This window comes from Dipteris shenzhenensis, chromosome 24, assembly GCF_047967505.1.
Source record: "Dipteris shenzhenensis isolate YYH24624 ecotype China chromosome 24, Dip_SZ_1.0, whole genome shotgun sequence".
Taxonomy (NCBI): Eukaryota; Viridiplantae; Streptophyta; class Polypodiopsida; order Gleicheniales; family Dipteridaceae; genus Dipteris; species Dipteris shenzhenensis.
This window is the reverse complement of record NC_141619.1, coordinates 18215511-18242722: the sequence shown is the minus strand read 5'-3', so window position 1 is coordinate 18242722 and position 27212 is coordinate 18215511. Positions and strand designations below refer to the sequence as shown.

General features: G+C 46.7%; 1 protein-coding gene across 1 annotated transcript in view; it reads left to right on the top strand.

Annotated features, from left to right (window-relative positions):
• LOC147886310 (3-hydroxyisobutyryl-CoA hydrolase 1-like) overlaps nt 1–26917 on the top strand; it is a 94440-nt gene extending 67523 nt beyond the window's left edge. The window contains exons 13-14 of the mRNA XM_087395496.1: nt 25437–25478; nt 26619–26917. Of these exons, the coding sequence (XP_087251622.1) occupies nt 25437–25478; nt 26619–26762 (186 nt within the window). The 3' untranslated portion in view covers nt 26763–26917. The remainder of the gene's footprint in view (nt 1–25436; nt 25479–26618) is intronic.
• Nucleotides 26918–27212: the final 295 nt, after the last annotated feature.

Below are 27212 nucleotides of genomic sequence, written 5' to 3'. Positions count from 1 at the left end.
TGCGACTGTACCGTACCAACCGTACAGTGCCGTACCACTCGTACCAGCTGTACAGCTTATCGCCGTACAGCCCCGTACGTACTAACGTCGTCCGTACCGCCGTACAGATCTGCGTCGTGTGTGGCGTTGTCGTCCGTACTCCATACAGCTCCAGTCGTTCGTACTCCGTACCTTCGTACGGTCATCCGTACAACGTACGAATCTCGTACAAGACCGTACACTGATAGTTCCGTACTGTCAGCTCAGTGTCCGTACACTTCTGTTGCAGGCCTTCTGTGCAGATTTTTATTTCTGCAGGTACTCGAGCAGTTAGTTTTTTGGCAGGCATTGTTTGCAGATAGCCTTGTTTGGCTCAGTTTTTTGGAAGAAATTTTGGAGCTACACTTGGAGCTAACATTGCAGATTTGGTCTGAAATTTGGGGCTTTCTGCTAAAATTGCAAAATTTGGGGCTTTCTCTATTTCTGCCCCTTTCTGGTTGCAATTTCAAGCTCGAAATTTGGGGCTTTTAGTTCTGCAGTACAATTTCTTGAAGAAATTTGGGGATTTTGTGATTACACTGCAATTTTGCAGTAAAATTTGGGGCTTTTGCAAACAGAGCGCAATTCTTGCAACATTTGGGGCTTTTGATCTATTTGCCCCTTTCCGGTTGCAATTTCAGGCCTATTTTGGGGCTTTTGTGTTGGGAGAGCAATTTTTGGAGTTTTCAGTTCATACTGCCTTTCTTGGAGTGTTTTGCAGCACTTTTGGCAGATTCTGGAGAGTTTCTGATGCTTGGACAGATTTCTGACAACGCAAGTACAGAAATCTGAGTTGCATTTACAGCCGGTGCTTGGTTGTGTTTTTTGGGAGTTGTGCATTTCATTCCCAGTAAGGGAATTCAGTTTTGTATCTGCTTAAATCTCTTTCTCAGATATGGCCCAGCAAAATCAGAATGACTTCCAGTTCGGTGGTCTTTCACAGGAAGACAAGTTGGATGGTACCAACTACTCCCTTTGGAGTTTTATGGTACGCAATATTCTGATTTCTCGCAATTTATGGGATTATGTGAATGGGGGTGAGATTTGACCAGCAGGTATGGCACCTAATACCCCTCCTTAGCAAGGAGGTGGAAGAGGTCGTGCACAAGGGGCAGCTGCAGAACAAGTTGTTGGTGCAGCCATGGCCACTACTCCAGATCAGAAGAGATGGGATTCACGGGATGCCTTAGCTTTGTCATGCATCTCTCTTTCAGTGAAAAGATTTATCATTCTGCATATCCGGTCGTGTAAGACCTCCAAGGCAGCGTGGGATATTTTAGAAAGCATGTATGCAGCTCGGAATGATGCAAGGGTATCTTTCTTGAAAAGAGAGTTAAGTCATACACATATGGAAGAGGGTGACTCCATGTCAGTCCACCTCACAAAGCTACAGGATCTCAGAGAGCAGTTGTTAAATATAGATGAAATTATTCCTGATTCAAAGATGATTACAACCACTGTGAATTCTCTTCCTGAGTCTTATCTTAGCTTTCATACCTCGTTGAACTTATCATTGAGGGGGGGTGCAAATCCTCTCACTTTTCATGAGTTGATAGGACTTCTGCTTCAGGAAGAGCAGAGCAGGAAAAATTTGGCTTCACGTGCAGGTGAACAAGCCATGCTCTCAAAGTTTAAATCAAAAACAGAAGGACAGGCAAAGACATAAGTAAATCAGTCTTCCAGTGGGTCAGGACAGCCTTCACAAAAGGCTAAAAATGATGCAAGTAAGCCCAAGAAGAAGGGTTTTTGTCACTACTGCAAAAAGCCAGGTCATCACATTGCAGAATGCAGGAAAAGGCTTGCAAAAGAGAAGAAAAACAGCTCGGGAATGGCTGTTTCAGATTCAGCTCCTCATGCATCTGACAGTGGGGATGCTGCAGCCAACTTTGTTGGACAGGATTATGCCTTTTTATTTTGCATTTCAGATTCTAGGCTGGCTGTTCCAGATGCTCGGGATAGTACAGCCACTTGCAATGATGATACATATGCATTTTTGACTTGCAGTTATGACTCTTCTACGGATGCATCTGCTTTCAGTGTCAATGAAACACTGAACACTTGGTATTTTGACAGCGGTGCATCCAAGCACATCACTTCTAGGAAGTGTCTTTTTACTTCCTTGCATCCACCTCCCGTTGGTAAGAAAGTCACTTGTGCCAACAACTCATCATATTCAGTACGTGGCACAGGAGATGTTGAGCTCACTGCCATTGAATGCTCAATTTTCAGACTTTCAGATGTCTTATATGTGCCTGGGTAAAACCAAAAATCTTCTTTCAGTGTGCACTCTTAACAGAGCTGGATTTCAGGTCATCTTTGAGGATGACAAATGTGCTGTCCGAGACAGGGAAGATGACTATGCCTTACGGTTATTTGGTACTTTGCTGCGTGGGCTTTTTCAGCTTGATCTTTTTGAGAAAAGAGCAGCCCATGCTCTTGCAGTTTCTACCCCTACAGCTGCCATGCAAAATGCAGAATTATGGCATGCCCGATATGGCCACATGCATTACAACAGCTTGATGACACTTCAAAAGTATTCCATGGTTGATGCATTGCCACCTCTTGAGATACCTCCTCCACATGCCTGTGAAGGGTGCATTTTGGGCAAGATGCATCGATTTCCCTTCAAGAAGGATGGTTCAGTTAAAGCTGTCCGCAAATTACAGCTTATACACAGTGATGTCTGTGGTCCCATGAGTACTCCATCGTTGGGTGGTCATCTCTACTTCGTTACATTTATTGATGATTACTCCAATTTCACTTGGGTTTTTGGGCTGAAACGCAAATCAGAAGTGTTCACGGTGTTTAAACACTTTGCAGCCATGGTTGAAAATGAAACCGGACTCAAGATACAGACATTGCGCACAGATAGAGGTTGGGGAATACTTGTCTGCAGAATTTGATGCTTTTCTGAAAGGCAAGGGTATTGTGCATCAGCTCACAGTCAGGCTGACCCCTTAGCAAAATGGCAAAACTGAGAGGAAAAATAAAACTCTCATGGAGATGGACAGATGTATGCTGAAAAGCAAACACTGCCTCACAAATTCTGGCTTGAGGGTTTGATGTGTGTCAATTACATTTTGAATCGGGCTCCCACTAAGGCTTTAAAAACAAAAACTCCTTACGAGGTCTGGAATGACAGGAAGCCTTCAGTGGATCACTTCCGAGTCTTTGGATGCCTTGCTTATGCTCATGTGCCAGTTGAATTTAGGCACAAATTGTCTGATAAAGCCATTAAGTGCATATTTGTTGGGTACAGTGCAGAAAGCAAGGGGTACCGTCTCTACAATCTTGCTACACACAAGATCATAGTTAGTAGAGATGTGATATTTTCTGAAAATTCAGCACACACTCAGGCTGAATTTCAAATGCCTTCGTCTTCAGAGGATGTCTTTGAGGGGTTGCTACCCATTGCCTTGGGTTCCCCTACTGATTTTTCTGATGCAAATCAGAATTTACAGCAACCTCCAGATGCTTTAGTTCTGCCACTGGATGTCTTGCCCCCTCCACAGGTAGTGGAATAGGTGGTGCAGCAAGAAATTGCAGACATACATGCAGCAAAAACAGTCCCAAACTGGCTGTTACAGACTCTCAGGGAGAGTAAAATTGATGCTCCGTTACTTGGCAGGACTCGCAGTGCAGCAAGGCACATGGAAGGTGCTAATTCAGTGGAATCAGCATATGCAGGTACTCTTCTTGATGAGGCGGAGCGTGTCACATTTGAAGAGGCACAGGACAATGTGCATTGGATGAATGCCATGCACGATGAGTTGCAGTCCATTGCAAAAAATCAGACTTGGGATGTTGTAGACTTGCCACCGGGTAAACATGCCATTGGCACACGATGGGTTTTCAAGGTCAAACGGAAGCCAGATGGCTCTATTGATAGATATAAGGCAAGGCTGGTTGCTAAAGGCTATGCTCAGAAAAAGGGCATAGATTATGAGGAGACATTCGCTCCTACATCCCGGATGACCACCATCCGATCAATTATTGCAATGGCTGCACATTTTGAGTGGAATGTTCATCAGTTGGACATAAAAACAGTCTTCTTAAATGGGGACTTGCTGGAAGAGGTGTATGTCAAACAACCTCCGGGCTTTGAAATTACAGCAAATGCACTTCAAGTATGCAAGCTCAACAAAGCTTTATATGGGCTGAAACAGGCCCCTCGTGCATGGTATGCCAAGATCCATGCCTTTTTGACCAGCAAGGGGCTGCACAATAGTCCTACTGAGAGCACCCTCTACATCAAGATGGATGGGGGGGAAATTTTAGTCATCCTTCTTTATGTCGATGACTTATTGCTCACAGGGTCCAATGAAGACAAAATTGCAGATTTCAAAGCTGATTTGCAGACCAACTTTGACATGTCAGATTTGGGGCTGCTTCACTTTTATTTGGGGATCCAGTTCTCTCATGAGAGACGTGGCACTATTATGTCTCAGTCCAAGTATGTTCAGAAACTCTTGGACAGATTTAACATGCATGAGTGTAAGCCCATAGCCACTCCCATGGAGCCGGGGCTGAAACTCACAATGCATGATGTAGGAGAATTAGTTGATGCCACACTTTACAGTCAGGCTGTTGGATGCCTCATATATCTCTGCAACACTAGACCTGATATTCAGTTTGCAGTATCAAGGTGAGCAGGTACATGCACAGCCCAAAAACTATGCATTGGCAGGCAGTTAAGCGCATCTTCCGTTATTTGCAGGGCACGAAGTCTTTTGGCTTGCTATTTCCCAGGGGGGGTGACTTGCAGATGCATGCCTATAGTGATTCAGATTGGGCTGGTGATTATGACACTAGGCAGTCCACTAGTGGCAATTGTTTCTTTTTGGGTAAATCTTGCATTTCCTGGCTGAGTAAGAAACAATCTATAGTGGCTACCTCATCATGTGAAGCTGAGTACAGGGCAGCTTTCACAGCAACAGTTGAATGTGTCTGGCTGCGACGTCTATTTGCTGATCTTCATCTGTCTTTGGAGGGTCCTTCTCCAATTCTCATTGATAGTCAGAGTGCCATTGCAGTGGCAAAGAATCCAGTGTTTCATGCTCGCACGAAGCACATTGAGGTTCACTATCACTACGTCAGAGAGAAGTTGTATGCAGGAGAGATCAGTATGATCTTTGTGTCCACACATGACAACGTTGCAGATATTTTCACCAAAGCACTACCACGTGAAAAGTTTGAGGCATTTCGCAGTGCCTTGAACTTATATCCGTTTGGTGATTGATCAGCCTTGTACATGACATTGGCACTGCAGGGGGTGTTAGAATTATAGATATAATTTAGCAGTGACCAATGTAATATAATAAGCTAGTTAGGGGCACTTTTTTCTCTTTAAGAGGTTTTTCCCCCTAACCACAGTTAGTTCACTAACTATGGTTAGTGACTACCAAGGTTTTGTCACTAGGACAAAACCTTATCTCTCACTCATTGAGTTGTACTCTTCACACTCTTCTATTGCAACTAAGCTTTCAGCTTCCAAGCTTTCAGCTCTCTCTCTCTTGCTCTCTCTCACTCTCCATTCTCTCACAGAGAAGCTGAATGTTCAGCAAAGATTACATCTCTACTGACAATAATCTTCCCAGTATTTGGTTGGTATAACCGATACCCTCTGCTCTCTTGACTGTAACCAATAAATATGCATTTGATGGCTTTGTCATCAAGCTTATGTCTCAACTGAGATGGTACATGAACATATGCAAGAGACCCAAAAACTCTCATGTGTGAAAGTGAAGGCTTCCTGCCTTTCCATGCTTCATAAGGTGTAACAGTCTTCAATGCCCGTGTAGGTGATCTATTCAGCACATAGTTGGCACACATCACTGCATCAAGCCAAAATTTATTGGGCAAAGACTTGGCCTTAAGCATGCATCTGGCCATCTTCATTGTGGACCTGTTTTTCCTTTCAGAAACAGGATTCTGCTGAGGAGTGTAAGGAGTGGTGCATGAGTGAATAATGCCCCGTGAAGACAGAAATGCATCAAACTCCTTTGACATATACTCTCTCCCCCTATCTGTGTTGAGAGTGACAAGTTTGCATCCTGATTCATTCTCAACCATATAACCTCTGAAAGCATGAGAAAACTTCAGATTTGGCTTTTAAAGGATATACCCAGCAATATCTTGTGAAATCATCAATGAGAGTCATAAAATATTTGTACCCCCCAATGGCATTTGTCCTCATTGGGCCACAAACATCACTGTGTACTAGCTGCAATTTCCTTTGTGAGAGTTTTGAACAATTCTTTTGAAAAGGAAACCGATGCATCTTACCCAAAAGACAACCCTCACACACATGTTTGGAAACTGTGTGAGTTTGAGGTACACCATTTGCCATCTGTTGTGAATGTAGCTTTGCAAGAGCTCTATAATTGAGATGACCCATTCTCTCATGCCAAAGATGAGTTTCAGCAAGCTGTGAATCTGAAATCGCAAATGCTTCAAGAGAAAGTGCAGCCGAGTGATGATCAAGGTGATAAAGCCCCTTTTGCAAAGTGCTAGTCAGAACTATGGCATTGTCATCACGAAGATCATAAACTAGGCATCTGTAGCCATCAAAAATCACTCTGAAACTTGAAGTGGCAATTGCTGAAATTGAAATTCCAAGCATAAAAAGAACATTTGTCAGAGTGACAGGATGGCTTGAAATGGATGTGAGCTACACATCTCCAATTCCTTTTATAGCATATGGAGCATTATTAGCACATGTGACAATCCCCCCTCGAGGTGCATCTGCTAAAGAATGAAACAACTGTCTGCAAGATGTGAAGTGCTTGGAGGCACCACTATCAAAATACCAAGACTGAGCGTCATTAGCAGTAAAGAGTGCATCAGCTTTGGAGGGATCAAATGAGCAATGGATAGCCCATGCCCAATCATCCTGAAGAGCATGTGCATGTGAAGCATTTGTTGGCTCATGGGATTCAATAGCACGTGAGGCATTAACTGTCAATCCAGCTTTCTTTTTCTCCGAAGCAATGCGCTTCCTGCATTTTGAAATGTAATGTCTAGGCTTGCGACAATAGTTGCATCTTTTCTTCTTTGACTTATCTGCTGTATCTTTAGATGCATGGGAGGAGTTACAGCTGCTATGCGCAGATGTAGGCTTGCCCATAGGCTTGGAAGCCTTGCCTCTTCCTATCTGCTGTGAAGCAAATGCATGATCAGGAATAATGGCTTGTCTATTAGCTCGACTTTGCTCTTCTTGCAAAAGCAAAGTAACTAGCTGATCAAAAGAATAGTGGTCTGGATTACCCATGGGCACTAGTCGAAGGGTTGTAGCAAACCCTTGATATGTATCTGGCAATCCATTCAATGTGGTACTCACAAGCTGAGAATTTGGCACCACCTCATCAATGTTGGCAAGTTGTTCCATTAGGTCCTTGACCTTTGTCAATTATGCATCCATAGAATCATCTTCATTCATACTGCAATATGCAACACGTGCCTCATTGCGAATCTGATAGAGAGAAGCCAACTTATCCCAAGCATCTTTTGCTGTTCTGCAAGACCGGATGTGTGGAATAATGATTCTCTTGCATGATAAGGCAATACATGAATGTGCATTTGCATCTTTTGCATCCCATCTTGACTGTTCCTGAGTTGGAAGAGCAGCAGCAGGAGTGCTAGAAGATGAGGCATCAGGAGGAGAACCCCTGCAGAGGGACCAGTAGTAGAGGCAACCACTGTAGCATTGGCTGGCCTCAATTGGAAGTCGGTTCTTTTGGGAGATGCATGCAAATCAAATAGGAAGATTGGACAATTGTTAGAGCAAATGCATTGTGGTGTATCTAGATAGCTAAACATAATGTGTAGTTTTACCAAGTGCATCCTAATCTAGAACTGGTTGTTCTTGGTGGTCCAAGAACATGAGAGACTCAGCAGTGTAGTAACGATCTTCAACAATTATATGGAGCAGTTGTAGGATGATATGGAAGAATTCTCTAGAGATGGACCAAGAATTTCACTGTACCCCCTCCCTTTGTTTCTCCTGGGAGAGAATCAGGCCCTACTGTAGCTAATGGGAACAATGATGATACCCATGTCTCTATAGATGGACAAAATGCTGAAGTCAAAGAAGAATCTCTTTGAACCCATGCTTTTTTATGCACTTAGCATGTGATCCTCAACATGCTTTTTTATGCACTCAACATGTGATAACAAGAATATGTTTCATGAGATAAGACCACATCGGATAGTTGGTGCCATCCAACTTATCATCTTCACGAAGAACGCCAAATAGATCTTGATTGTTTCCAGCCATAGCAAATGTGATACCTTGAAAGAGACCTGAAAATCCAAAAGCCTCAAGGCTATCACTGCAAAGAGCTGGTTGTCCAAAAATGACAGCAAATATCTGCAAATTTCCAACCTAAATCAAAGGGCGAATGCAGATGTGATTGTGGTAGGCAATGTTCACTGTAAAAACAGCAAATCTAGCAAAAGCCCCAAATTTAATGAAGGCAAATAGGCCAAAAAGAAGGCCAATGCAGAAAAGCCCCAAAGTTTGCTGAGATTTTGCAAATGTGACCCAATGTGTGAGAATCTGACTCAATGTCCTGCAAAAGTGACTCAATGTCCTGCAATCTGACCCAAAAGTACTGCAAACAAACAAGAGATTGCAGCCCCAAATCCCAAAGTCCCAATGTTCTTGCAAGAAATTGCAACCAAAGAAGGTGAAAAGAACTGAAAGCTCTAAGAACTGCCAATGTCGGGATTCACAGCCAATGCCAGCTAGTACGGATTCTGACAACAGTTTCACACGTGTGAAACTGTACGGAATACCTGGAGCAGGTACAAGCTGTAGGGATCTGTTACGTTGTACAGAAAGTACGAAATCCAATGTATGGATGCAGGTACGGGGTAAGGGTACCACACAGTACGATGTACGCGGCGCAAGTACTGAATGCAGTACGGAATAGGCACTAGACCTTTAGTACGTCTGCACGGAGAGATGTACGGCGCAGTATGGAATGGAGTACAGAGCTGGCAGAGTACGGTCTGACCGGCTGCTGAGGTACATAGCTGTACGGCTAAGTAAGTACGGAGTAGGCTGTAGGTACGGTCGTCTGTACCATACGACTGTACGGATGAAGGGGCAGTGAAGCTGAAGGGAGCTGATGTGAGTGCAGGTGCAGGAGAAGACGAGTCAAGCCTAGCTCTGATACCACTATAGGATCGATAGGCAAAAGAGAGAATACAAAGAGTCGATGATAATCAGCCGTCACGTCAACTAGTGTGTAGTGAAAAAGAAAGAATACAAAGTACTTGTACCTAGACCTAGGACTAAGTGTCCTAGGTGTCACATAGGACTAAGTGTCCTATCTGGCCTAAAAGGCACTAACACTATAAGTGCCTATATTAATGCCTACAAGGCACATACCATGGTCTATAGGGCATCACTAGAACCACCAGAAGATGGCCTACACCTGTTGCCGAAGTGGAACCTTGTATGCCCAAAGTTGCCGCAGTCTTTTTCTCCACCACTTAGGTGGTCTCGATGCATTCGCCAAAGAGAATTACCCCTTTCTGAAACCCAGGGTTGAGGCAAAAGGATTTTGTATAATGCAGGCACAGTAATCTGAGATAGCCTCAAAGGACACACACACCCCCCCCCCAGCCAGGGACTGCAGAAAAGTCCACACAAGAGCACCATCTTTGTTAGGAAAGAAGGGAGGGATGTTCCCATTATTGTCCTTTATGTCGATGACATGCTGCTTACTGGGACGAAACAGCAGATTTCAAGGCTGAACTATAGCAAACTTTTGACTTATACTATTTGCGGCTACTTCAATATTATTTGGGCATTCAATTTCTGCAGGATGACAGAGGCATTAAGTTATTGCAGTCCAAGTATACTGGAAAGCTATTGGAACGGTTCAGACTTCAGAACTGTAAGCCCATTCCCACCCTATTGAGCCAGGGCTTAAGCTGTCCATTCATGATACTAGTGAGCCGTTTGATGCCATTGTTTACAGCTAGGCTGTGGGATACATGCAGCCAGATATTTAGTTTTTAAAGTCCCAGCTAAGCAGGTTTATGCACAGCCCTAAGACTTCTCTGGATTGGGTTGGTGACTTTGAAACTGGATTGGGTTGGTGACTTTGAAACTCGAGAATCAACGAGTGATAACTGTTTCACTCATGCAATTTTTTGGTTAAGCAAGAAACTATCTGCAATTGGTATTTCATCATGTGAGACTGGTACACAGCAGCCTTCACAACCACTGTCAAGTGTATTTGGCTGAGGCGTTTGTTGGCTGATCCTACTCCAATTCTCACTAATGATTACAGTGCCATTGCCATTGTGAGGAATCCTATGATTCATGCTCATACGAAACACATTGGAAACTCATTATCACTATGTCAGAGAGTGGCTACATACACTGGATATTAGCTTGGTCTTATCCCTACACAGCAGAATGTGACGGATCTTTTCACCAAAGCATTACCTCGTCCAAAGTTTGAGGCTTTTCGCAATCTCTTTGTTGATTCATGTCTACCTTGTACATTGTATCATTTTCACTGTTGGGGGGTGTTAGAAATATTTATATTTCGTAAGGAAGTGGCCAATGATATGTAATAAGGGGCTAGGGGCACTTTTTCCCTTTATCAACGTTTTTAATTGCTAACCTCATTTAGAGGTTTCTGGGTGAGTTAGTCACATAGTCACAAGGAACGTTTCTAGATTTTGCTAGGCTTTTGGTCTAGAAATGGGTTTTTAAAATTTTATTTTATATGAATTATATATAAAACATAAATAATTATCTTCAGATTCTCTCTCTCTCTCTCTGAAAGGAGCTCTCAAATACACATATACGTATTGAGCACTCTCAAAAGAGTCAAGACACAAGTGGCAACTTGTACTAGGGCGTTTCGTCCAATGCACTGGCGTTTCGCCCGTTTCGACGAAACGGTTTGTCTAGAAACGTTTCTAAGTGTTTCGCATGCTAGAAACACGTTTTTTGGTTACACTGGTTAGTCACCACACATCTTTTGGACCCTAACTTGCTAGGGTTTTGTCTCTATGACAATGCCAGCTTTGTACTACAATCTCATTCGAGCTTGCTTCAGCTCCATTTTCTCACGTTCTCTCACTTTCATTTCCAACACATTGTCCTACATGAAAACCACCACATAATGGACAAGATGTGTGCAACAGAAGAATCTTACAGAGGAGAAGGGAGTGCTATAATTGAAAGCTTCAACTTTATGTGTCCACAAGACAGAACTTACAAACAAAACTCAAAATGCCTCTAAATATATTGCACAAATCTGGATTTACAGAAAGCTTCACCAGAGATCCCAAAACCTATAGCAGTCTGCTGCCCTGGATATGCTCTATGATGAGCACAAACTCTTCTCTTACTTCTGTTCTTTCACTTCTTTGGCGGTGTGCTCCTCAGTGAGCTTCAGTAACCTTTGTAGTGTTGACTCTCTGGACAGCACCCTCCCATAGACGCGTGCTCACGCACCAAGATTTTCTCCAAGAGGTAAGGCTACTTCCAGTCTGAACTATGTGAGAGAACCTCTATTGGTACAATCCTTCACTCCTTTGCTGTCCAATGAATTATTGGTCTACACATTGGAATGCACTGTTGAATTCTTCAAAATGGCCCCACCACAATGGAGGTTGGGAACCCCCTAGACTGGCTGACTAAACCAACTGACCCAGTCTGTTGCAGCCAACCAAACTGCCACGAACTGGGCTGACCCTGTCTCAGATCTGCCGACCTGTCCATGCCTTGAAAAGGCCCTTTCCTGCAACCTTTGCCTGGTGCAAAAATGCTGCCTGGAAGCCACGTGGCAGCCCTGATGATTGCGCTTGCTGACCTGCACAACACCTCCAAACAGGTCCTGCTTGCTGTGAAGGTCTATAGCTCTGTCTGCAGTGTGCTAACTTGATCCTTACAGCCTCGCCTTCCTGTATATGCATTGATTCTTCTGCCCCAAGCTGGTGTTGCTTTAGTCACAATTATATGATACCTCTCCCGGCTATCCTTGCTGCCCACCTCTAACAGTGGACCATGAGGCAGCCCACATGGATGTTTCCTTCCACCTAGATGTGCCCATGTGGCATCCAAAATTGATGCACACAACAGACTCTAAAAGCCCCCAATTCTATCTTGGTACCATGTCCCTTGGCGCATGAGACTTTCTAGCCAATAGATGCACTGGATAACTTGCCAAACAATGCCTACGTGAAGTGATATGGCAGGAAGGACCGCTTTCAAAATACCATGTTTCAGCTGTCTCATTGATGCTGAAAGTGTGGGACTCCCATGAGGTGTAATAGCTACAAGTTAAAAATGTCCAAGCATGCTCAACAAATTGAGCAGAAGTATCATTTGTGCTTGTATCATGGGGTGAACCTGAAACAGCCATATAGGAATCCTTTTTCCATTCTTTGGCAAGCCTCTTTAGGCCCTCACTAATCTGATGGCCTGGCTTCTTAAATAATGGCATTTACCTTTCTTAAGGGCTTTGCAGCACCCTTCTTATTCTTCCCACCTGCATGTCCTGAGTGGACATTTCTTTTTGCACTTATCCCTGGCTGAAAATGCTTGCTTCCCATTACAAGAATGTGATGCTATATTCTTGTGTCTGCTCCTCCTGCAATAAGAGTGTTAACAACTCTTGAAAAGTGAGAGGATGTGGATTTTCCCTCATAGAAAGGTTGAGTGGTGTGTGAAAAGTGAGAGGATGTGGATTTTCCCTCATAGAAAGGTTGAGTGGTGTGTGAAAAGAAAGATATCACTCCGGTAAGGAGTTCAAGGTAGTGGAAACAAGTTCTGCATCTGGGATAACTTCATTAATTGCTCACACATGTCTTGACTCAAGCGACATATTCCTACATGGAGTCCCCTTCATTCATGGGCACCCCATCAAGCTCCCTACGCAAAAATGAGACTCTAGCCTCATCGCGAGTTGATACATGTTTCCCAAAATATCCCACGCTGTTTTGAATGCCACGAGGACCGAATATGAGGAATGGTGAACCTCTTCACGTTAATTGAAATCAATGACAATGCTTGGGCATCACGAGTATCCCACCTAGTTTGCTCAGGACCTACAGGCGCTTGCGCTTGTGCTTTCCCAATTGGGGCAGCTAGTTGTTGTCCTTGTTGCCCATGACCTAGGCAACCACGGCCCCCCCCCCCCTCCCCCTCTTCTTGCCATGGAGGAGTATTTGACACTATAGCACCAAGATGGGATTCATCACTTGTAACATAGTCCCATAGGCCATTGGCAACCAACAGATTACGTCCAAAGAGGATGGTTGATATCACCAACTAATCCTCCTGGGCAAGCATATGAAAGAGATCATTTGGATTGTTTTGTGCCATTTGAGCAAAGTAAAATGAGGCAAGAAAACTCAGAAAAGTTCACATGTTGTGGACGCCTTGCTCAAGTAAGAAACCACTATCAAAGTCGAGACTTGGCTCAAGGATGCACCTCAAGTAAGAAACCACTGTCAAAGTCAATACTTGGCTGAAGGAGCACCTCAAATCCACCAAAAAAATCCCGTGCTGGGATATGTACTGCGATCTCAGAATTCTCTACTCAAAACTTAGCCAATGCGTGGCTCAACAAGGCATAAACCTAACTTAGAAATCACGTCTGTGCAAAAGCCCAATTCCTGTCAAGGAAGTAAACGTGTGATGGGTGAAGAGGAGAGCCGACCCCCTGAAGCACTATGAAGACGAGAGCCGACCCGAAGTAAGAGTGGGAGTGGCTTTTGGTTGTATGGTTCAACCATTAGTCCGGGATTCAGGACTACAAATAGTAAATGACAGTTCCAAAAGCCCAAACCCAGCCACCAACTGAGCTGACTAGCAGGCTGAAAATTGCTCTCAACACAATAGAACTCCCCCCTCAGTCAATACTTGACGGAACTAGCACCAAAATGGCCAGATGGACTGAAAATGCACCCATAAGAGAAAAACGGGTTGTACTTTGACAAAACAGGTCCGAAATAGGGTGATGGTTTTCGACATCATGAGTGACTGTCATGAGGTTGAAACTGCACCATTTGTTGTGTTTTTAGAAGATGAATTAGGGCATGTTCTTGGATTCATCATATATGTGTGTGTGTGTGTGCAATGGTAGATGGATGGTCATACAATGCATTGTCAATGGTGATATTCTTGAGTTTGCATCAGTATATGCCTCCCAGACCTCAGCCATGAGGGCTTCCCTATGGGATTCTTTAAGCAAATATCCATGGAGATCTAATGCATTTATCTGTGGAGATTTTAATAATTCCCCTCTGCCGAGAGATAACACCAGTTCAAGATCTCATATGCTATCATTGGAAAGGCAGACATGGGATAGTATGCTTCTTTCTGTGCAGGCTGAAGATTTATGGCTGCTTCTCCAAGGGTCAGTGCCTGGTTATACTTTTCATCATAATGCATTTACTACATACTGGGCAAGACTTGACAGATGGTATTTATTTTACCCACAACAATATGCAGATTTTAGCCCTCATCTATTCATAGATTCATTGGGCTTGTCAGATCATGCCCCATTATGGATATATCTGCAACTTGGTATGCCACTGGATGATTTGCCACCTCTTTCCAGGAGATTACTGCATGTTAATCAGGCTTATCTTCAACATCAATATTTCCAGCAAATGATCAGATCTGCAATTCATCCCTTGCCCTTGCATGCTCAGGAGGACATGGATTATGCTTGGCACAGTTTTGTCTCTCGTATACAAAATGTCATTAGAGAGTATGGAAACTGGTATATGACTAAATGGAGAAAAGAGGTTAAATGGGCAAAAAGGACAGCACAACAATTGACTGAATTTTCACATTTAAGGCCTCTCTCTGAATCAGAAAATGATTCCCTTTCACATGCTCGGATCAAACTGATTGATAATGATCAAAGGAAATTGAACAAATGGCAGATTAGAGCAAGAATGAAGCCCCTCATGGATAAGGGCTGTTCATCAAAAGCCTTCTTCCAGGGCCTGCATGCTACTCGAAAGAAAAACTCATGTCTAAGGGTAAGGAAGCTAGATGGCTCTTGGACGCACTCTTTCTCTGATCTCCAAGATGAATGCCACAATTATTTTCAGAAATTGTTCTCTGTTTCTGGTTCCCCATCAAATCAAATCACTGATGCGAGGACTGAATTCCTTCAATATGTTTCTGAGATAGTGGAAATGGATGATGCACTTACATTGGAGAGACCTTTTACTGACACAGAACTTGATAATGCATTGTCCCACATCAGCAAATCCAAGTCCCCTGGTTGGGATGGCCTTACGGTCAAATTCTATATTTCTTTTTGGGATGATTTGAAAGAGGTCCTTTTGCAAATGATCAATGTTGCCTGGCAAGCAAATCACTTGCCACACCTCTGGAAGCATGGCATAATCAAACTTGTGCCAAAAAACAACCTGTGTGACCATATGTCAGATTGGAGGCCTATTACTTTGATGCCTGTAGTTTACAAACTCATTGCCAAAATGATTGTGTATAGGCTCCACGGGATATTGAATGCGGGCCTTCATCCTCATCAATATGGGTTTGTGCCGCGAAGACAAATCCATGACAATATCTCCAATGCATTGACTGCAATCGAATATGCTAAGTATTCGCATCAGGATGTGCTCATATTGCAGGTAGACATTGCTAAAGCATTTGACACTGTTCAATGGGATTTTCTCTCTCAAATCATGATAAAGTTGGGCTTTGGTCCCAAGATAGCAAATGCTATTTATTGGCTTTATTCCGGCTCTACTTCTTAGTGCATTCTTGGGGGTCATCTATCCCACCCATGGACATTGGCTAGATCAGTTAGACAGGGCTGCCCTCTCAGTGCTCTCTTCTATGCCATTGCGACCCATCCCCTCTTGACATATCTTGATCATCTTACAAACACAGGACAGATGGCTGGTCTTAACATCCGTGGGGCTGCATCTTTTTTGGCACAGGCATATGCTGATGATTACTTCTTTATGCCACAGAACTCTCCTCGGGAGTTCGCATGCTTATGACCACACTATCATTGTATGGATTAGCAGCGGGATTGCATGTCAATTTTGACAAATCTAAATTGCTTCCCCTTGGGCTCCCGATAACTGTTTGGGGACAAATTCAATGAGGAAAAAGTATTCATTGGAGTGGCATCTTTGACATTCCACTTGCTTTACAAGAACCTGTTAGGGCATATAATCTCATGAAATTGGGAATTAGATATATCAATGATGTGGTAGATGATCAGGGCTATGTCTTATCTTTCCCTCAGGCCACTGCTTCCTATGCATTGGGAATGCATCACAGGTCGATATGGAAGAAAATTGCTGATTTGTTACTTCCTTTTCTACCTATACCTCCTGTGGCTGGCACAGACAGGCTTATGGATTGGCAATTGCAACCCTCTGCTACATGCTCTCATCCTGTTCCTCTGCCTGCCTTGACTTCTATCCAAGCCTACAGGCTTCTTCAGCCTGCTCCATGGATTCAGCAATATGCTAATGCGCTGTGGCATATCAGGAAGCCCCTCTCATGGTGGCGGAAGAATCTCCAGATATTGTGGAAGTGTAAAATGCCTTTGAAACAAAGACTTCTTCTTTGGAGATGCATGACTGGCACATTGTCAGTGGGAATCACACTTGCCAAACGTCACATTGCACCATCCACATGTTTACGATGTCAGGCTCCTTCAGAGACTGTCCCTCATTTGCTATGGCACTGCCCGGGTTCTAGGAACCTCCTTGGGAGAATTTCAGATCATCTTCGACTTCGTTTCCCGAGTCACAGATTTGGGAAACATTTTTGGTTATTTGGCAGATTTATGAGGTCTTTGTCTCAATACTCACTATTTCTCTCATGGGTGAGATATTGGGCTCTTTGGACAATCTGGAGTGAGCATAATTTGGCATACTTGGGTCGGCAGATTCAAAAGTCATATGAATTGTTCCGAGCCTCATTGCGGCAATCTTTATATGATGCCTGCCATGAGGGTGATATACATGCTTCTTGCCCACTCCGCCGCCTCTGAAAAGGTGAAGACATTATCCAGGATACTGCGATCCTGAACAAAGCCTGTCTGAGTGTCGTGAATGAGGTCTGGAAGTAGAGGCCGAACTCTGGCGCTGATCATCTTGGCTAGGATTTTGTAGGCAGTGGTAAGGAGAGTGATCGGGCGCCACTGACGGATCTCCTGTCTATCTCCTCCCTTCGGGATGAGGCAAATCAGTCCCGAGGAGAGGCTCTCTGGCATATAACCGCTGCTGAAAATCCTCTGAAGAGCTGCTAAGAGGGGCTGATGGATCTGGTCCCAGAAGGAGGTGACGAATGCTCGAGATAACCCATCCTCACCTGGGCACTTCTGTCCATCGATGGCCATCAAGGCCTCCAGCATCTCATCCGTGGTAAACGGTGCCAACAGCGTCGCCTGCATGCTAGGCTGGACCAAGGAAGGAGTGTGTCTCCACACCTCCTCACAGGCACGACGGGTGCGAGGAGCAAGCGGCTCCTGCTGAAAAAGGGTCCTGTAGAAGTCGGTGGCCAATCCCAAGACCTCTCCCGGATCCGTGACGGTGTGTCCCGCCGCTGTCCTGAGACTCCGAAGCTGATCACCTGCAGCTCTCTGGCCATGTGTCCTGAAGAACTCCCTGCACATCCGGTCACCCTTCCGAGCCCAGAAGGAGAGAGAGGCGTGATAGGAAAACTCTGAGCGACGCTGGAGTGTCTCCTCAAGAAGGGCTCTGGCTCGAAGGGCCTGGATCCGAAGCTCCTCCGAGCCTGGGGATGCCTGCTGGAGCCGCTGAATGGAGGCGAGGTCTCTCCGAAGGGCTCTCTCTCTACCCGACCACTCCTGTCAAACCTGTAGGGTGAGCTGGCAGATCTGGTTGGACTCCTGCAACGCCTGCGCCACCGAATCAACCAAGTCCGCGCACTCGCCCCAGTCTCTATCCCAAAGATCGCAAATACTGCTGCGCACGTCCTCCCTCGAGAAAATGGAGTCGGGAATCCGGCATGAGCGGGGGGGAAGGGCCTGAGCTGCCGAATCTAATGATAAGAGCACCGGCGCATGGTCGGAGAGTGTCGTCCCTGGAACTATACCGGCCTGACCGCCTCTGCTGATGGCCCAATCACTAACATAGAATCTATCCAGCCTCTCCAGGAGTCTGCCTCCTTCCCTGCGGAAACCCCACGAGAAGTCCAAGCTCCCTTGCCAACGTCGGAAGGACGGGTCTCGCCAACAGTCCCTTCCTCCTGTCGCAAAGATAAAAGAGTCCCAAGCGGACTGCTCTGCCTGAGCCATACCTGTAAACTCCGGTCCTCTGCCCTGCTGGTCCTCCAAGGTCTCCAAATTGTTGAAGTCACCTCCAACAATCCAGGAATCCATGTCTGGGAGAATCCCTGTAAGTGTCCTCCAGAAGGTGGCTCTACAACGGAGATCTGTGGGGGCATAAATGTTGAGAATTCCAACTCTGGAGCCCTCTAATTCCAGGCCTACCCAAAGGGCACAACCTGGAATCAGCGTGCCATGACCGAAAACTCCCTGGGCTAGCTGCTCTCCCACGGAAGTACAGACACCACCACTCCTCCCCAGTGCGCCGATTGAGGGCTCCCAATAAGTGTGAGAGCGACCAGTGAGGATCTTCCCACATCTACGGGAGTGAGCCGCCGAAAGCTTGTGTTCCTGGAGCAGAAGTACATCCAAACGTCCTATCACTGCTGGCTGAAGTTCCTGTCTCAAAATGAGCTTCCTGGGACCACGGGTGCCAGAAGAGTGAAACCCGTTCACATTCTAGGATACGAGGTGTAGGCTCATGGTGAGGATTGGGAGGCAGCGAACAACTGTCTGCTCGCGGGCGAGGTCGAAGAAGAAGCTGACAATTCGGAGTAGACGCGTTGGCGCTTATGGGAAGGTTTGGAGGGGGAGGCGGGGTCGTCCTGCCCGTCCTTCAACACCTTCAGAAAAGGCGAGAGGCCTTTGGTACCATGAACGAAGGCTTTCTCGAGCCAGCTCGAGATCTCTGAGGTGGACATCCCGTAGAAGGCACGGAGTTTCTGAGGCGTCCAGGCTCTGACATCTTGGGGGAGGGGCCAAGACAGGGGGGGCCTGAGGATCACAATAAGTCTGAATCGTTTGGCGGCGCAGCACCACCGCAGGCGCACGTCACCCTCGGACCAATGAGTCTCGAGAAGCTGCCCACTGGACGGGCCTTTCCAGGAGCAAATCTGAGCATGCGTCTGCTCCCTGAGAGCCTCCCAGACCGAGTCGTCTGTCCAGGTCTCGGTGCCGTCACTGAGGAACGTGAAAGCAAAGCTAGGGCCATCCCTAGGGGCCAAGGCGGCTATCTTCCCATCCGCCCCTTTGCGGAGCAGGAAGATACTGATGTCGAGGCAAGCAGGGAAGGTCCCGAGGTCGGCCACATCCAGGTAGTCCCAGGGGCCAGATCTGTAAAAGTCGCGGGGGAGCTCTCTCTCCTGAGGCTGAGGCCCATCAGAGTCTGCCACTGAAGGGCTAGCGGACGGAGAAGCTTGCTCCGGTGGTGGTGTAGACTCCGGGTGTCCTACCAGCGGAGGGGGAGGGGGAGGGGGAGGAGGCTGGGGAATAGGCAGCTCAGACTCCTCAGGGGCGGCTGGCGGAGGAGAAGGAGGAGGGGGAGCGGGAACTGCCCTCGGTTGAGGAACCGTCGGAGCAGCTAGCTCTGCGGGAGAACTGAAGGAGGCGGGGGGGGAGGGATGGGGCTGCAACTGGAACTGGAGCTGAAAAGGAGGGGGAGAAGACTGAGGAGGACGAGGGGGCTGAAGCTGCGGGTCGGGAGACAAGGGGTGCCGTTGGGGGATGGGCTGGGGTTGGATGGGGAGAGGCTGGGGAGAGGAGGAGAGGGGGACCTGAGGCTGTGGAGGGCGGGCTACCGTCGAAGAAGATGCTCTCCCAAGTCCCTGGGGCGGCTGCCTATCGGGTCTCTGAGGTGCAGCTACAGGCGGGGTAACCTCTGCCTCCTTGCCTTTATCGGAAATCTTCTTGTTCTTTCCTCTTTTTCTTCTAACCTCAGTCCAGCTGCCAGCTATCTCTGGTCCGGGCTCCGGCTACCTATGCTCCTCCTGGCGTGGCTGCTCGGAGGGGGGAGGAGGGGGCGGAGAGGGGGGAGGCGGGGGGGGCCGAGAAGAGCTGGCGAAACGTGGGCAGGCAGCCGCCGGTGTCCAAAGCCGTGACACCTCAGACACTGTCCTGGCTGTCCGGTGACTACCATGCTCTGGGTGATGCTGCCGGCACCTGTCACGATCTCGATCACTGCCGGGAGAGTCGCAGGATTCGCCACAGCCACACGGACTCGGGGGGCTCCTGCCGTAGTCACCGCATCGGCGAAAGTATCGTGCATAACCCAGCCGAAGTGGGAGCCCAGGTCCCTAACAATCGGCCGCAGCTCAGCAGCAAGACCAGGAAAAACTAGCGTCACTGGGATGGCGAGGTATACAGAACCGGGCATCAAAATCTGCTGCGCTGAATCCACGGTACCACGGGACTATCATGATAATCTTTCCGTCCACTGACGTGGGGGAGCCAGCAATCAGGTTGCTCGCAGCTTTCGCACTGGAGAGTTTAAGCCAGAAGATGCCCCTTCCCATAAGGGCCACCTCCTCAATATGGCCATCCTCTAGCATGAGAGTGGACTGGAGCCAGTCCCTGATGGCTGATCTGGAGGGGGAATGTCCAATGACTCTGCCGTAGACTGATGTAAGAGCAAAGTCATTGGCAACCTCCTGAACCCGAGATGATTGCTGCTCAGTCAGGATGACGCGGTAGGCATCTGGAGAGGGAGGGACCGTCTGGGCCTCCGGTTCCGGGCAGGGAGCCGCCATACCGCCAAGACAAACTGCGAGGCTTCCGATGAGGAAGAGGCTGTCACCCAAAAACGGGGGGGGGGGGGTAGAAGCGGGAGGGTGGAGCCTGGGTGTGGCGGGAACGGAGGTGGCGCGAGGTGAAGGCGTGGAGGCGGGAGACTGGTGAAGTGGCGGCGGAAGCAGAAGCGGGGGCGGGGGAGAGGCGGAGCGGGGACGAGGTGGCGGACGGGGGGCGGGGGGGAATGGAGGGGCGGATGGGGCGGGGTGGGGCGAATGAACGGGGGGGGGCGGGGGTGAGGGCGGGAGGGGAAGGCGGAGGTGAAACGGGAGGGCGGAGAGGCGGGAGGGGGCGGGGCGGGAGGCGAGGGGTGAGGGGACGGACTGGCGGCGTGGGTGAGCGGAGTGGAGTGAGGGGGTAGCGGGCTGGGGCGGTAGCGGGGCGGGCTGGGGCGGTAGCGGGCTAGGGCGGTAGCGGGTCGGGGGTAGCGGGCTGGGGGTAGCGGGCTGGGGCGGAGGGGGGTAGCGGGGCGGGGGTGAGCGGCGGGGGTAGCGGGGCGGGGGTGAGCGGAGGGGGTAGCGGGGTGGGGGGGTGTGGAGCGAGGGGGTAGCGGAGTGGAGCGGAGGGAGTAGCGGGGCGGGGGGGAGCGGAGGGGGGTAGCGGCGGATGGGGGGGTGGAGCGTGGCGAGGGGGACGGAGCGAGGTGGGGGTGAGGGGGGAGGTGAGGGCGGAGGGGTAGGGGCGGGAGAGGCGAGGCAAGGAGAGGCTAGGGGGAGGTAGATGTACGGCGGGGGAGGAGGGGAAGCTCGCAGGAGCGGGGAAGCTGCCAACAGTCTTACTGGGTACTTACCAAGCTAAAGAAAAAGCTTGAATACTGGAAATTAGCTACTTGGCCTTTACCAGCCAGTTTACGGATTGTTCAATCCATTTTGATAGCATACATACAGTTTTACTTGCCTTTGATTATGTTCAGCAAGGGAGACATTACTTCTTTCATGTCTATGATTATGGAAATCTTCTGGTGCTCCAAACATGGTAAGAAAAGTTTGTGATTGCTTTCGGTGCAACATCTCTGTTCACCAGAGATGCATGGGGGTCTCAATATTCTAAATATCCACGTGCATATTCTTGCTCATAAAGGTAAATTGATGCTGCAATTTATGCAGTGTTCTCAGCCTTGGGCTGCCATGATGTGCCATTTAATTTCGTGTCTCACCACTCCCGCCTTAGGATACTGGCAGCCCACTCACTGGGATTTCCTTCTTGGTTGTATTGATGGTAAGATCAAAGGCTGTCTACTAGTATCCCGCATGTTGATGGACTGGAAACATATACTCTCGCACTTGGAATGGCATGGTAAGGATTCATTGCAGGGCAATTCTCTACGAGCTGAGAGCATACATTGGTCAAGGGTTTTTACCCTTCCACAAGCTTTACAGGGGTCTCAACGTTCATATTTCCTAAGTTTGAAAGGGATCCTCTCGTTTGCAGATGCCATACATGATGATGGATCCCTTCTTTCTTTCCCTATGGCTGCTGCAAAATATAATCTTGGTATGCATTATTGTTCTATATGGCATACTATTACTCATATGCTTCAGCATTTTCAGCCAGTACCCCCACTAGAGATTGAGGATTGGCTTCAAGATGGACTCTTCACTTGCCAGGGTCGACATGCCGTCCTTTGCGGCTGTTCCACATTACTGTCTCTTCCTTGTATAAAGTCCTTCTGCCCTTGCCTTGGGTTTCACAAAGCGTGAATAATCTTTGGCAAATGAATCGTCCTGCAAAGTGGCAGGTTTTCTTGTGGAGAGTCTTGCTAGGAATTCTTCCTTCTGGGCAAATTTTGGCACGTAGACATATACCTACAGCTATTTGTCGCAGATGTTTTGCTCCGCGGGAATCAGTGCCTCATCTACTTTGGCATACTCAATATTTTCTGGGTTTCCTTGGACGGTATTTGAGAACCAGATTTCCGAATGCTACTTTTGGAAAATCTTACAGGAGTTTGATTTATTTTTAAGCTGGGTTTGCAATTGGGTTCTCTGGACTCTATGGAAGGACAAGAATAATAGTTTTTGGTGACCCAACTTTTTCACTTTTCTCCTTTTCAGGCACTCTTTGCAGCAATCCTTTTATGATTGTCTGCAAACTCAGTATATAGACTATGATGTATACTTGTCATGTATTGAAATCTTTTCTTGATGTATTTAGACACTTTAATTTTTTTGGATATTGTCTCTGTAGTATAATGCCAAAGAGATTTCACAAAAAAAAGTGTGTGTGTGTGTGTGTGTGTGTGTAAAATCAGAGTAGAAACACCGTGTGTCTATGTGTACGCGTGCCCGCATACACACACACACATGTATACACCTCAATGTCTGTCAAGGGAAGCTACATCTAGGAGGATGGGTGGGGCCTCTTCCTCCAACTCACCTCTTTGGAGACCACTCAGGGCTTGGTTCAGCATAGCCCTGTGTATATTAGACACCGCTTGGTGTCTATACTCCTATGGTACCACAATTACATGGTTAAGCACATGACATTCCGCTTGGTCTCTATGTTGGATTAGGGTTGGTCACCTCCCCACTTGAGCCCCTAAATGAGGAGTGCCTCAAGGGGGGGGGGGTTGGACTATAGGGCAGTAGAGAGGGTCATGGGGCTCCCAAATGGGCTGCCATGTGGGCAGCAGAGAAAGAGAGTAAGTACCTGGCAGATTAGGTCCACCATGGTGGGCATAAATGGTACAACAGTGCCACGTGGCTGTCCATGAATGGAGAGCACAGGCCTGTGCAGGCAAAACCAGCAAGAAAGGGCTGCGTGGACAAGGCATACATCAGCCAGGGCATGGGATCAGCAGGGACAGAGGCATGGACTGTTTGGAGCAGTTACGGAGTATGCAGGCACCTGGCAGGAGCAGGAAGAGGCACAGCAGGATTCACAGATGTTGTGGGCCCATATGGGCCTGGTTTGGGCAAGATAATAAGGCTAGATCAGCCTGGGCCACTGGCTGGATGCCATGTGGCCAAGCAGGCCAGCAAAGGCCTCCAAATGGAGCCCTGAAGGGCATTTATAGAGCCCCCCCTCCAGTCGGCTAGTAGAGGGATTCCAGTCGGCTAGTAGAGGGATTCCAGTCGGCCCAGTAGGGGTTGGCTGGTCGGCTATTTTGGAAGGGCCTTGTGCCCTATAAAAGGGGCCCCTTGGGGATTTGGTATCACTTGGAGCAGCAGTTCAAGAGCAGATTGGAGCAACAGGTAGGGCTTCCCTTGGGCCTACAACCAGGAGGTGAAGGAGGCATACAAGCTACAGACTTAGCTCACTAACATTGTATCAGAGTTGAAGGAAGTTAGCAGGACATGGAGCTTGAAGGCAAGGACCTTGCTCAGGGACAACCTTGATTCATTGCTCGAGGGAATTAATTTCGACGTCTAAAGGATTGTACCCAGGCGGGAGGCTGTTCAAGTAGGTGTCTGAAGGATTGTACCCAGCTGGGAGGCTCACGTTCAGGCAGGTGTACGACACTCTAATTCCTTTCAGTTCATTGTCATGGCCAACAGATATAAGATCCCTAATTTTGGTGAGCTTGGCAAGCTTGATGGGACCAATACCCCATTATGGAAAATGAAAGTTTGGAGCTGCTTAGTGTTGTGTGAGTCATGGGAGATTGCGAACGGGAGAGAGCTCATGCCTCAACCCACTGTAACTACTCAGCCACATCGATGACAACAGCAGTGCTGACTCCGGCAGACCCTGTTTTAATGAGAGCATGGCAGACTCATGATGCGGAAGCCTTGGCTATCATTGTGGGCTCCATAGCAGATGCGGTAGTACCTCACATATAGATGGCGAACACTTCGTTCAAGGCTTGGACAACACTGAGGGAGATGTATGAGCTTAATAACAAGGCGAGGATCTTGGACCTTGAGACGGAGCTGTATGGCATGAGCATGGCATCAGTACAGGAACACATCACCAAGATGAAGGTGGTATGGGATCAGTTGGCAACAGTTGGTCAAAAAATGAGCTTCACCAGGATGGCAAGGCTCGGGATTGCGACCTCAACTTGCCATGCTTATGCAGTCCACCCAAAAGACAGATCTGAGTTGTAAAATGTAATTCTTTTTTATTCAAACTGTTATTCCTTTCCTTGAATAAGAGTTTGATTCAAACTATTATTCCTTTCCTCAGCTACGTTCTTTCTGTAGCAAGGACTTGTTGATATCTCCTTTTGTCAGCATCTGGCAGATGTATTGAGCAGTTTGATGCACAGAGAAAATGAGTTTATACGTTAAGTGCTCTCCACTGTCAGAGTTCTTACCCCTGGCCCAATTCTGATTAAAAAGATGTCCAATTTTTTCATCTTTGCACCTGGAGTAGGCTGGAGTAGCAGACGATTGCCTATTTTGTTTTCAAAAGGGAAAAAGAATATAGAAATGATATCCCTTTTCCGTTGACTCTCATTGTTTTATAAGCCACCCTCTTTTTCCCACATAAAATCTCATTTTCATGGTTTTCTTTTGCTGGGGTGATCCAATGTTCAAGGGCAACTTGACTTTATTCAAATTTGTCGCTTTGGTGATGCAGGGAGTCAGAGCTGTCTTGGTGGATAAGGACAGAAACCCAAAGGTAAATCTCTGATACCTGCTGAACGTAGGCACAATACTCCTCTTGATAACTTTTTCCATGATATTTTCAGTAATTTTGTAAGCAGGCTTGTGTCTCTATTTAATAGCAGGTTTTTGAAGAATGCCACAGTGATCTTTCTTAGAAGTTGAATTTCGATGTCTATGACAGTGGAGATGTGAGGAGGGTTGAAAAAGAAGAATCATTTCTTGATTCTCACATGAGCTATGGAGACGCTATGAATTACATGTTGCATATCAAACCTCTTTTAAATGTACTAACAAATTGTAGGAGTGCTAATTGGAAGAGTATCCAGATACATATCTACTTGTTATAGCACATGAACCAGTGATCTGAAATTGTGAGCTCCCGTTTCTTCACATAAAGATGCAACATGGTTGTGATGTTTTCACAAGCGATCTGTAGTGTACTGGATGTGGATACTGATCAAATCCAGTTGTGGTGCATCTCCATCTCAGCTTTACTTGTTGGCCACTGGAACAGATCTTGTTGGGTTGTCTGAATGTAGAGTACTCTTAAAAGAAATAAAGCCACATACCTCCAGTGCAAATATTGTATGGTATGGCAATCTCACTAACAAACTGCTAAAATAGCAGCTTTTGGGTTTTCAGAATAAACTTCTATCATAGGGCAAAGAATTTCCATTGCAACCTCTCAGGGGCCGCAAAGGAAGCACATAATTGTGCTGCCCAACTTGGCTCAAGAATAATTGATGAGACACAATGCCAGAAGACAGCAATTGACAGAAGTCGTAAATCATCCTTCCTAGTGCAATGAATCAGGTTTCACTGTACGCATTTGCTTCAGATCAATTCATGTCCTAGATACTATTTGTGTAACCAATTTACACGTGCTTTCCCTACTGATCCCGAGAGAGGTTGGGTTAGGACCCAGTGATAAAACAGGGAGTTAGTAAACTGGAAGTAGTGCAATATCACTGTTTATTTCTGTTAAGAAACGTGTTCTTACCATGCTCACCCGTCTTATTTGAAACTCTTTTCCTGCAGGGATCTTTCAATTGTGTGGCTTTGTTTTTCATGGGCATGCTTTTTGGAAGAGCATGTAAAAACAACCAGGTTTTTATAAATTACTTTTAATATGTTTAATTGACTTTTATAACAGTGGAACCCTGCAAGTCTGGAGCTTGTGACAACTGATACCGTTGATTACTACTTCTCACCTTTTGATGAAGAGGCTGACGAGTTGCAGCTTCCTGTTCGACCTTGTGGACAAATAGCCAAGATCATTGGCCGTGCAAGGCTCTGACTTGCTCTATTGATGTTAAATGACCTGCTGTTTCCTTCTCAGTGAAGTAAACCATGCCCTCTATTATGGAATGATACTTGGAGGAAAAGGGAAAGGTGATTTTTTGGAAGCCAGAGATTCAATTTGTCCAGGGCCTATATACAGAGAGAGAGAGAGAGAGAGAGAGAGAGAGAGAGAGAGACAAACAAGTGAAACAGCAGTGGCTACAGATACCATATCAAATCAGAAAGTTCAAAATGTTGTGTTTATCTGACTATCGATCATTAGTAAAGTAAGACATTTACAAAAGATAGAAGAATTTTTATTGAAATGGCAATAATTGTAGGCTTATATTTTCACTCCTACATTAATTAACATTTCCCATTATGTGTCTTGTTTTTTCAAAGTTTCTTTAGCTTTGTACTTAGCTACGTTTTGTTCTATTTGTGTCTTTCTTAATGCTTTTGAAGG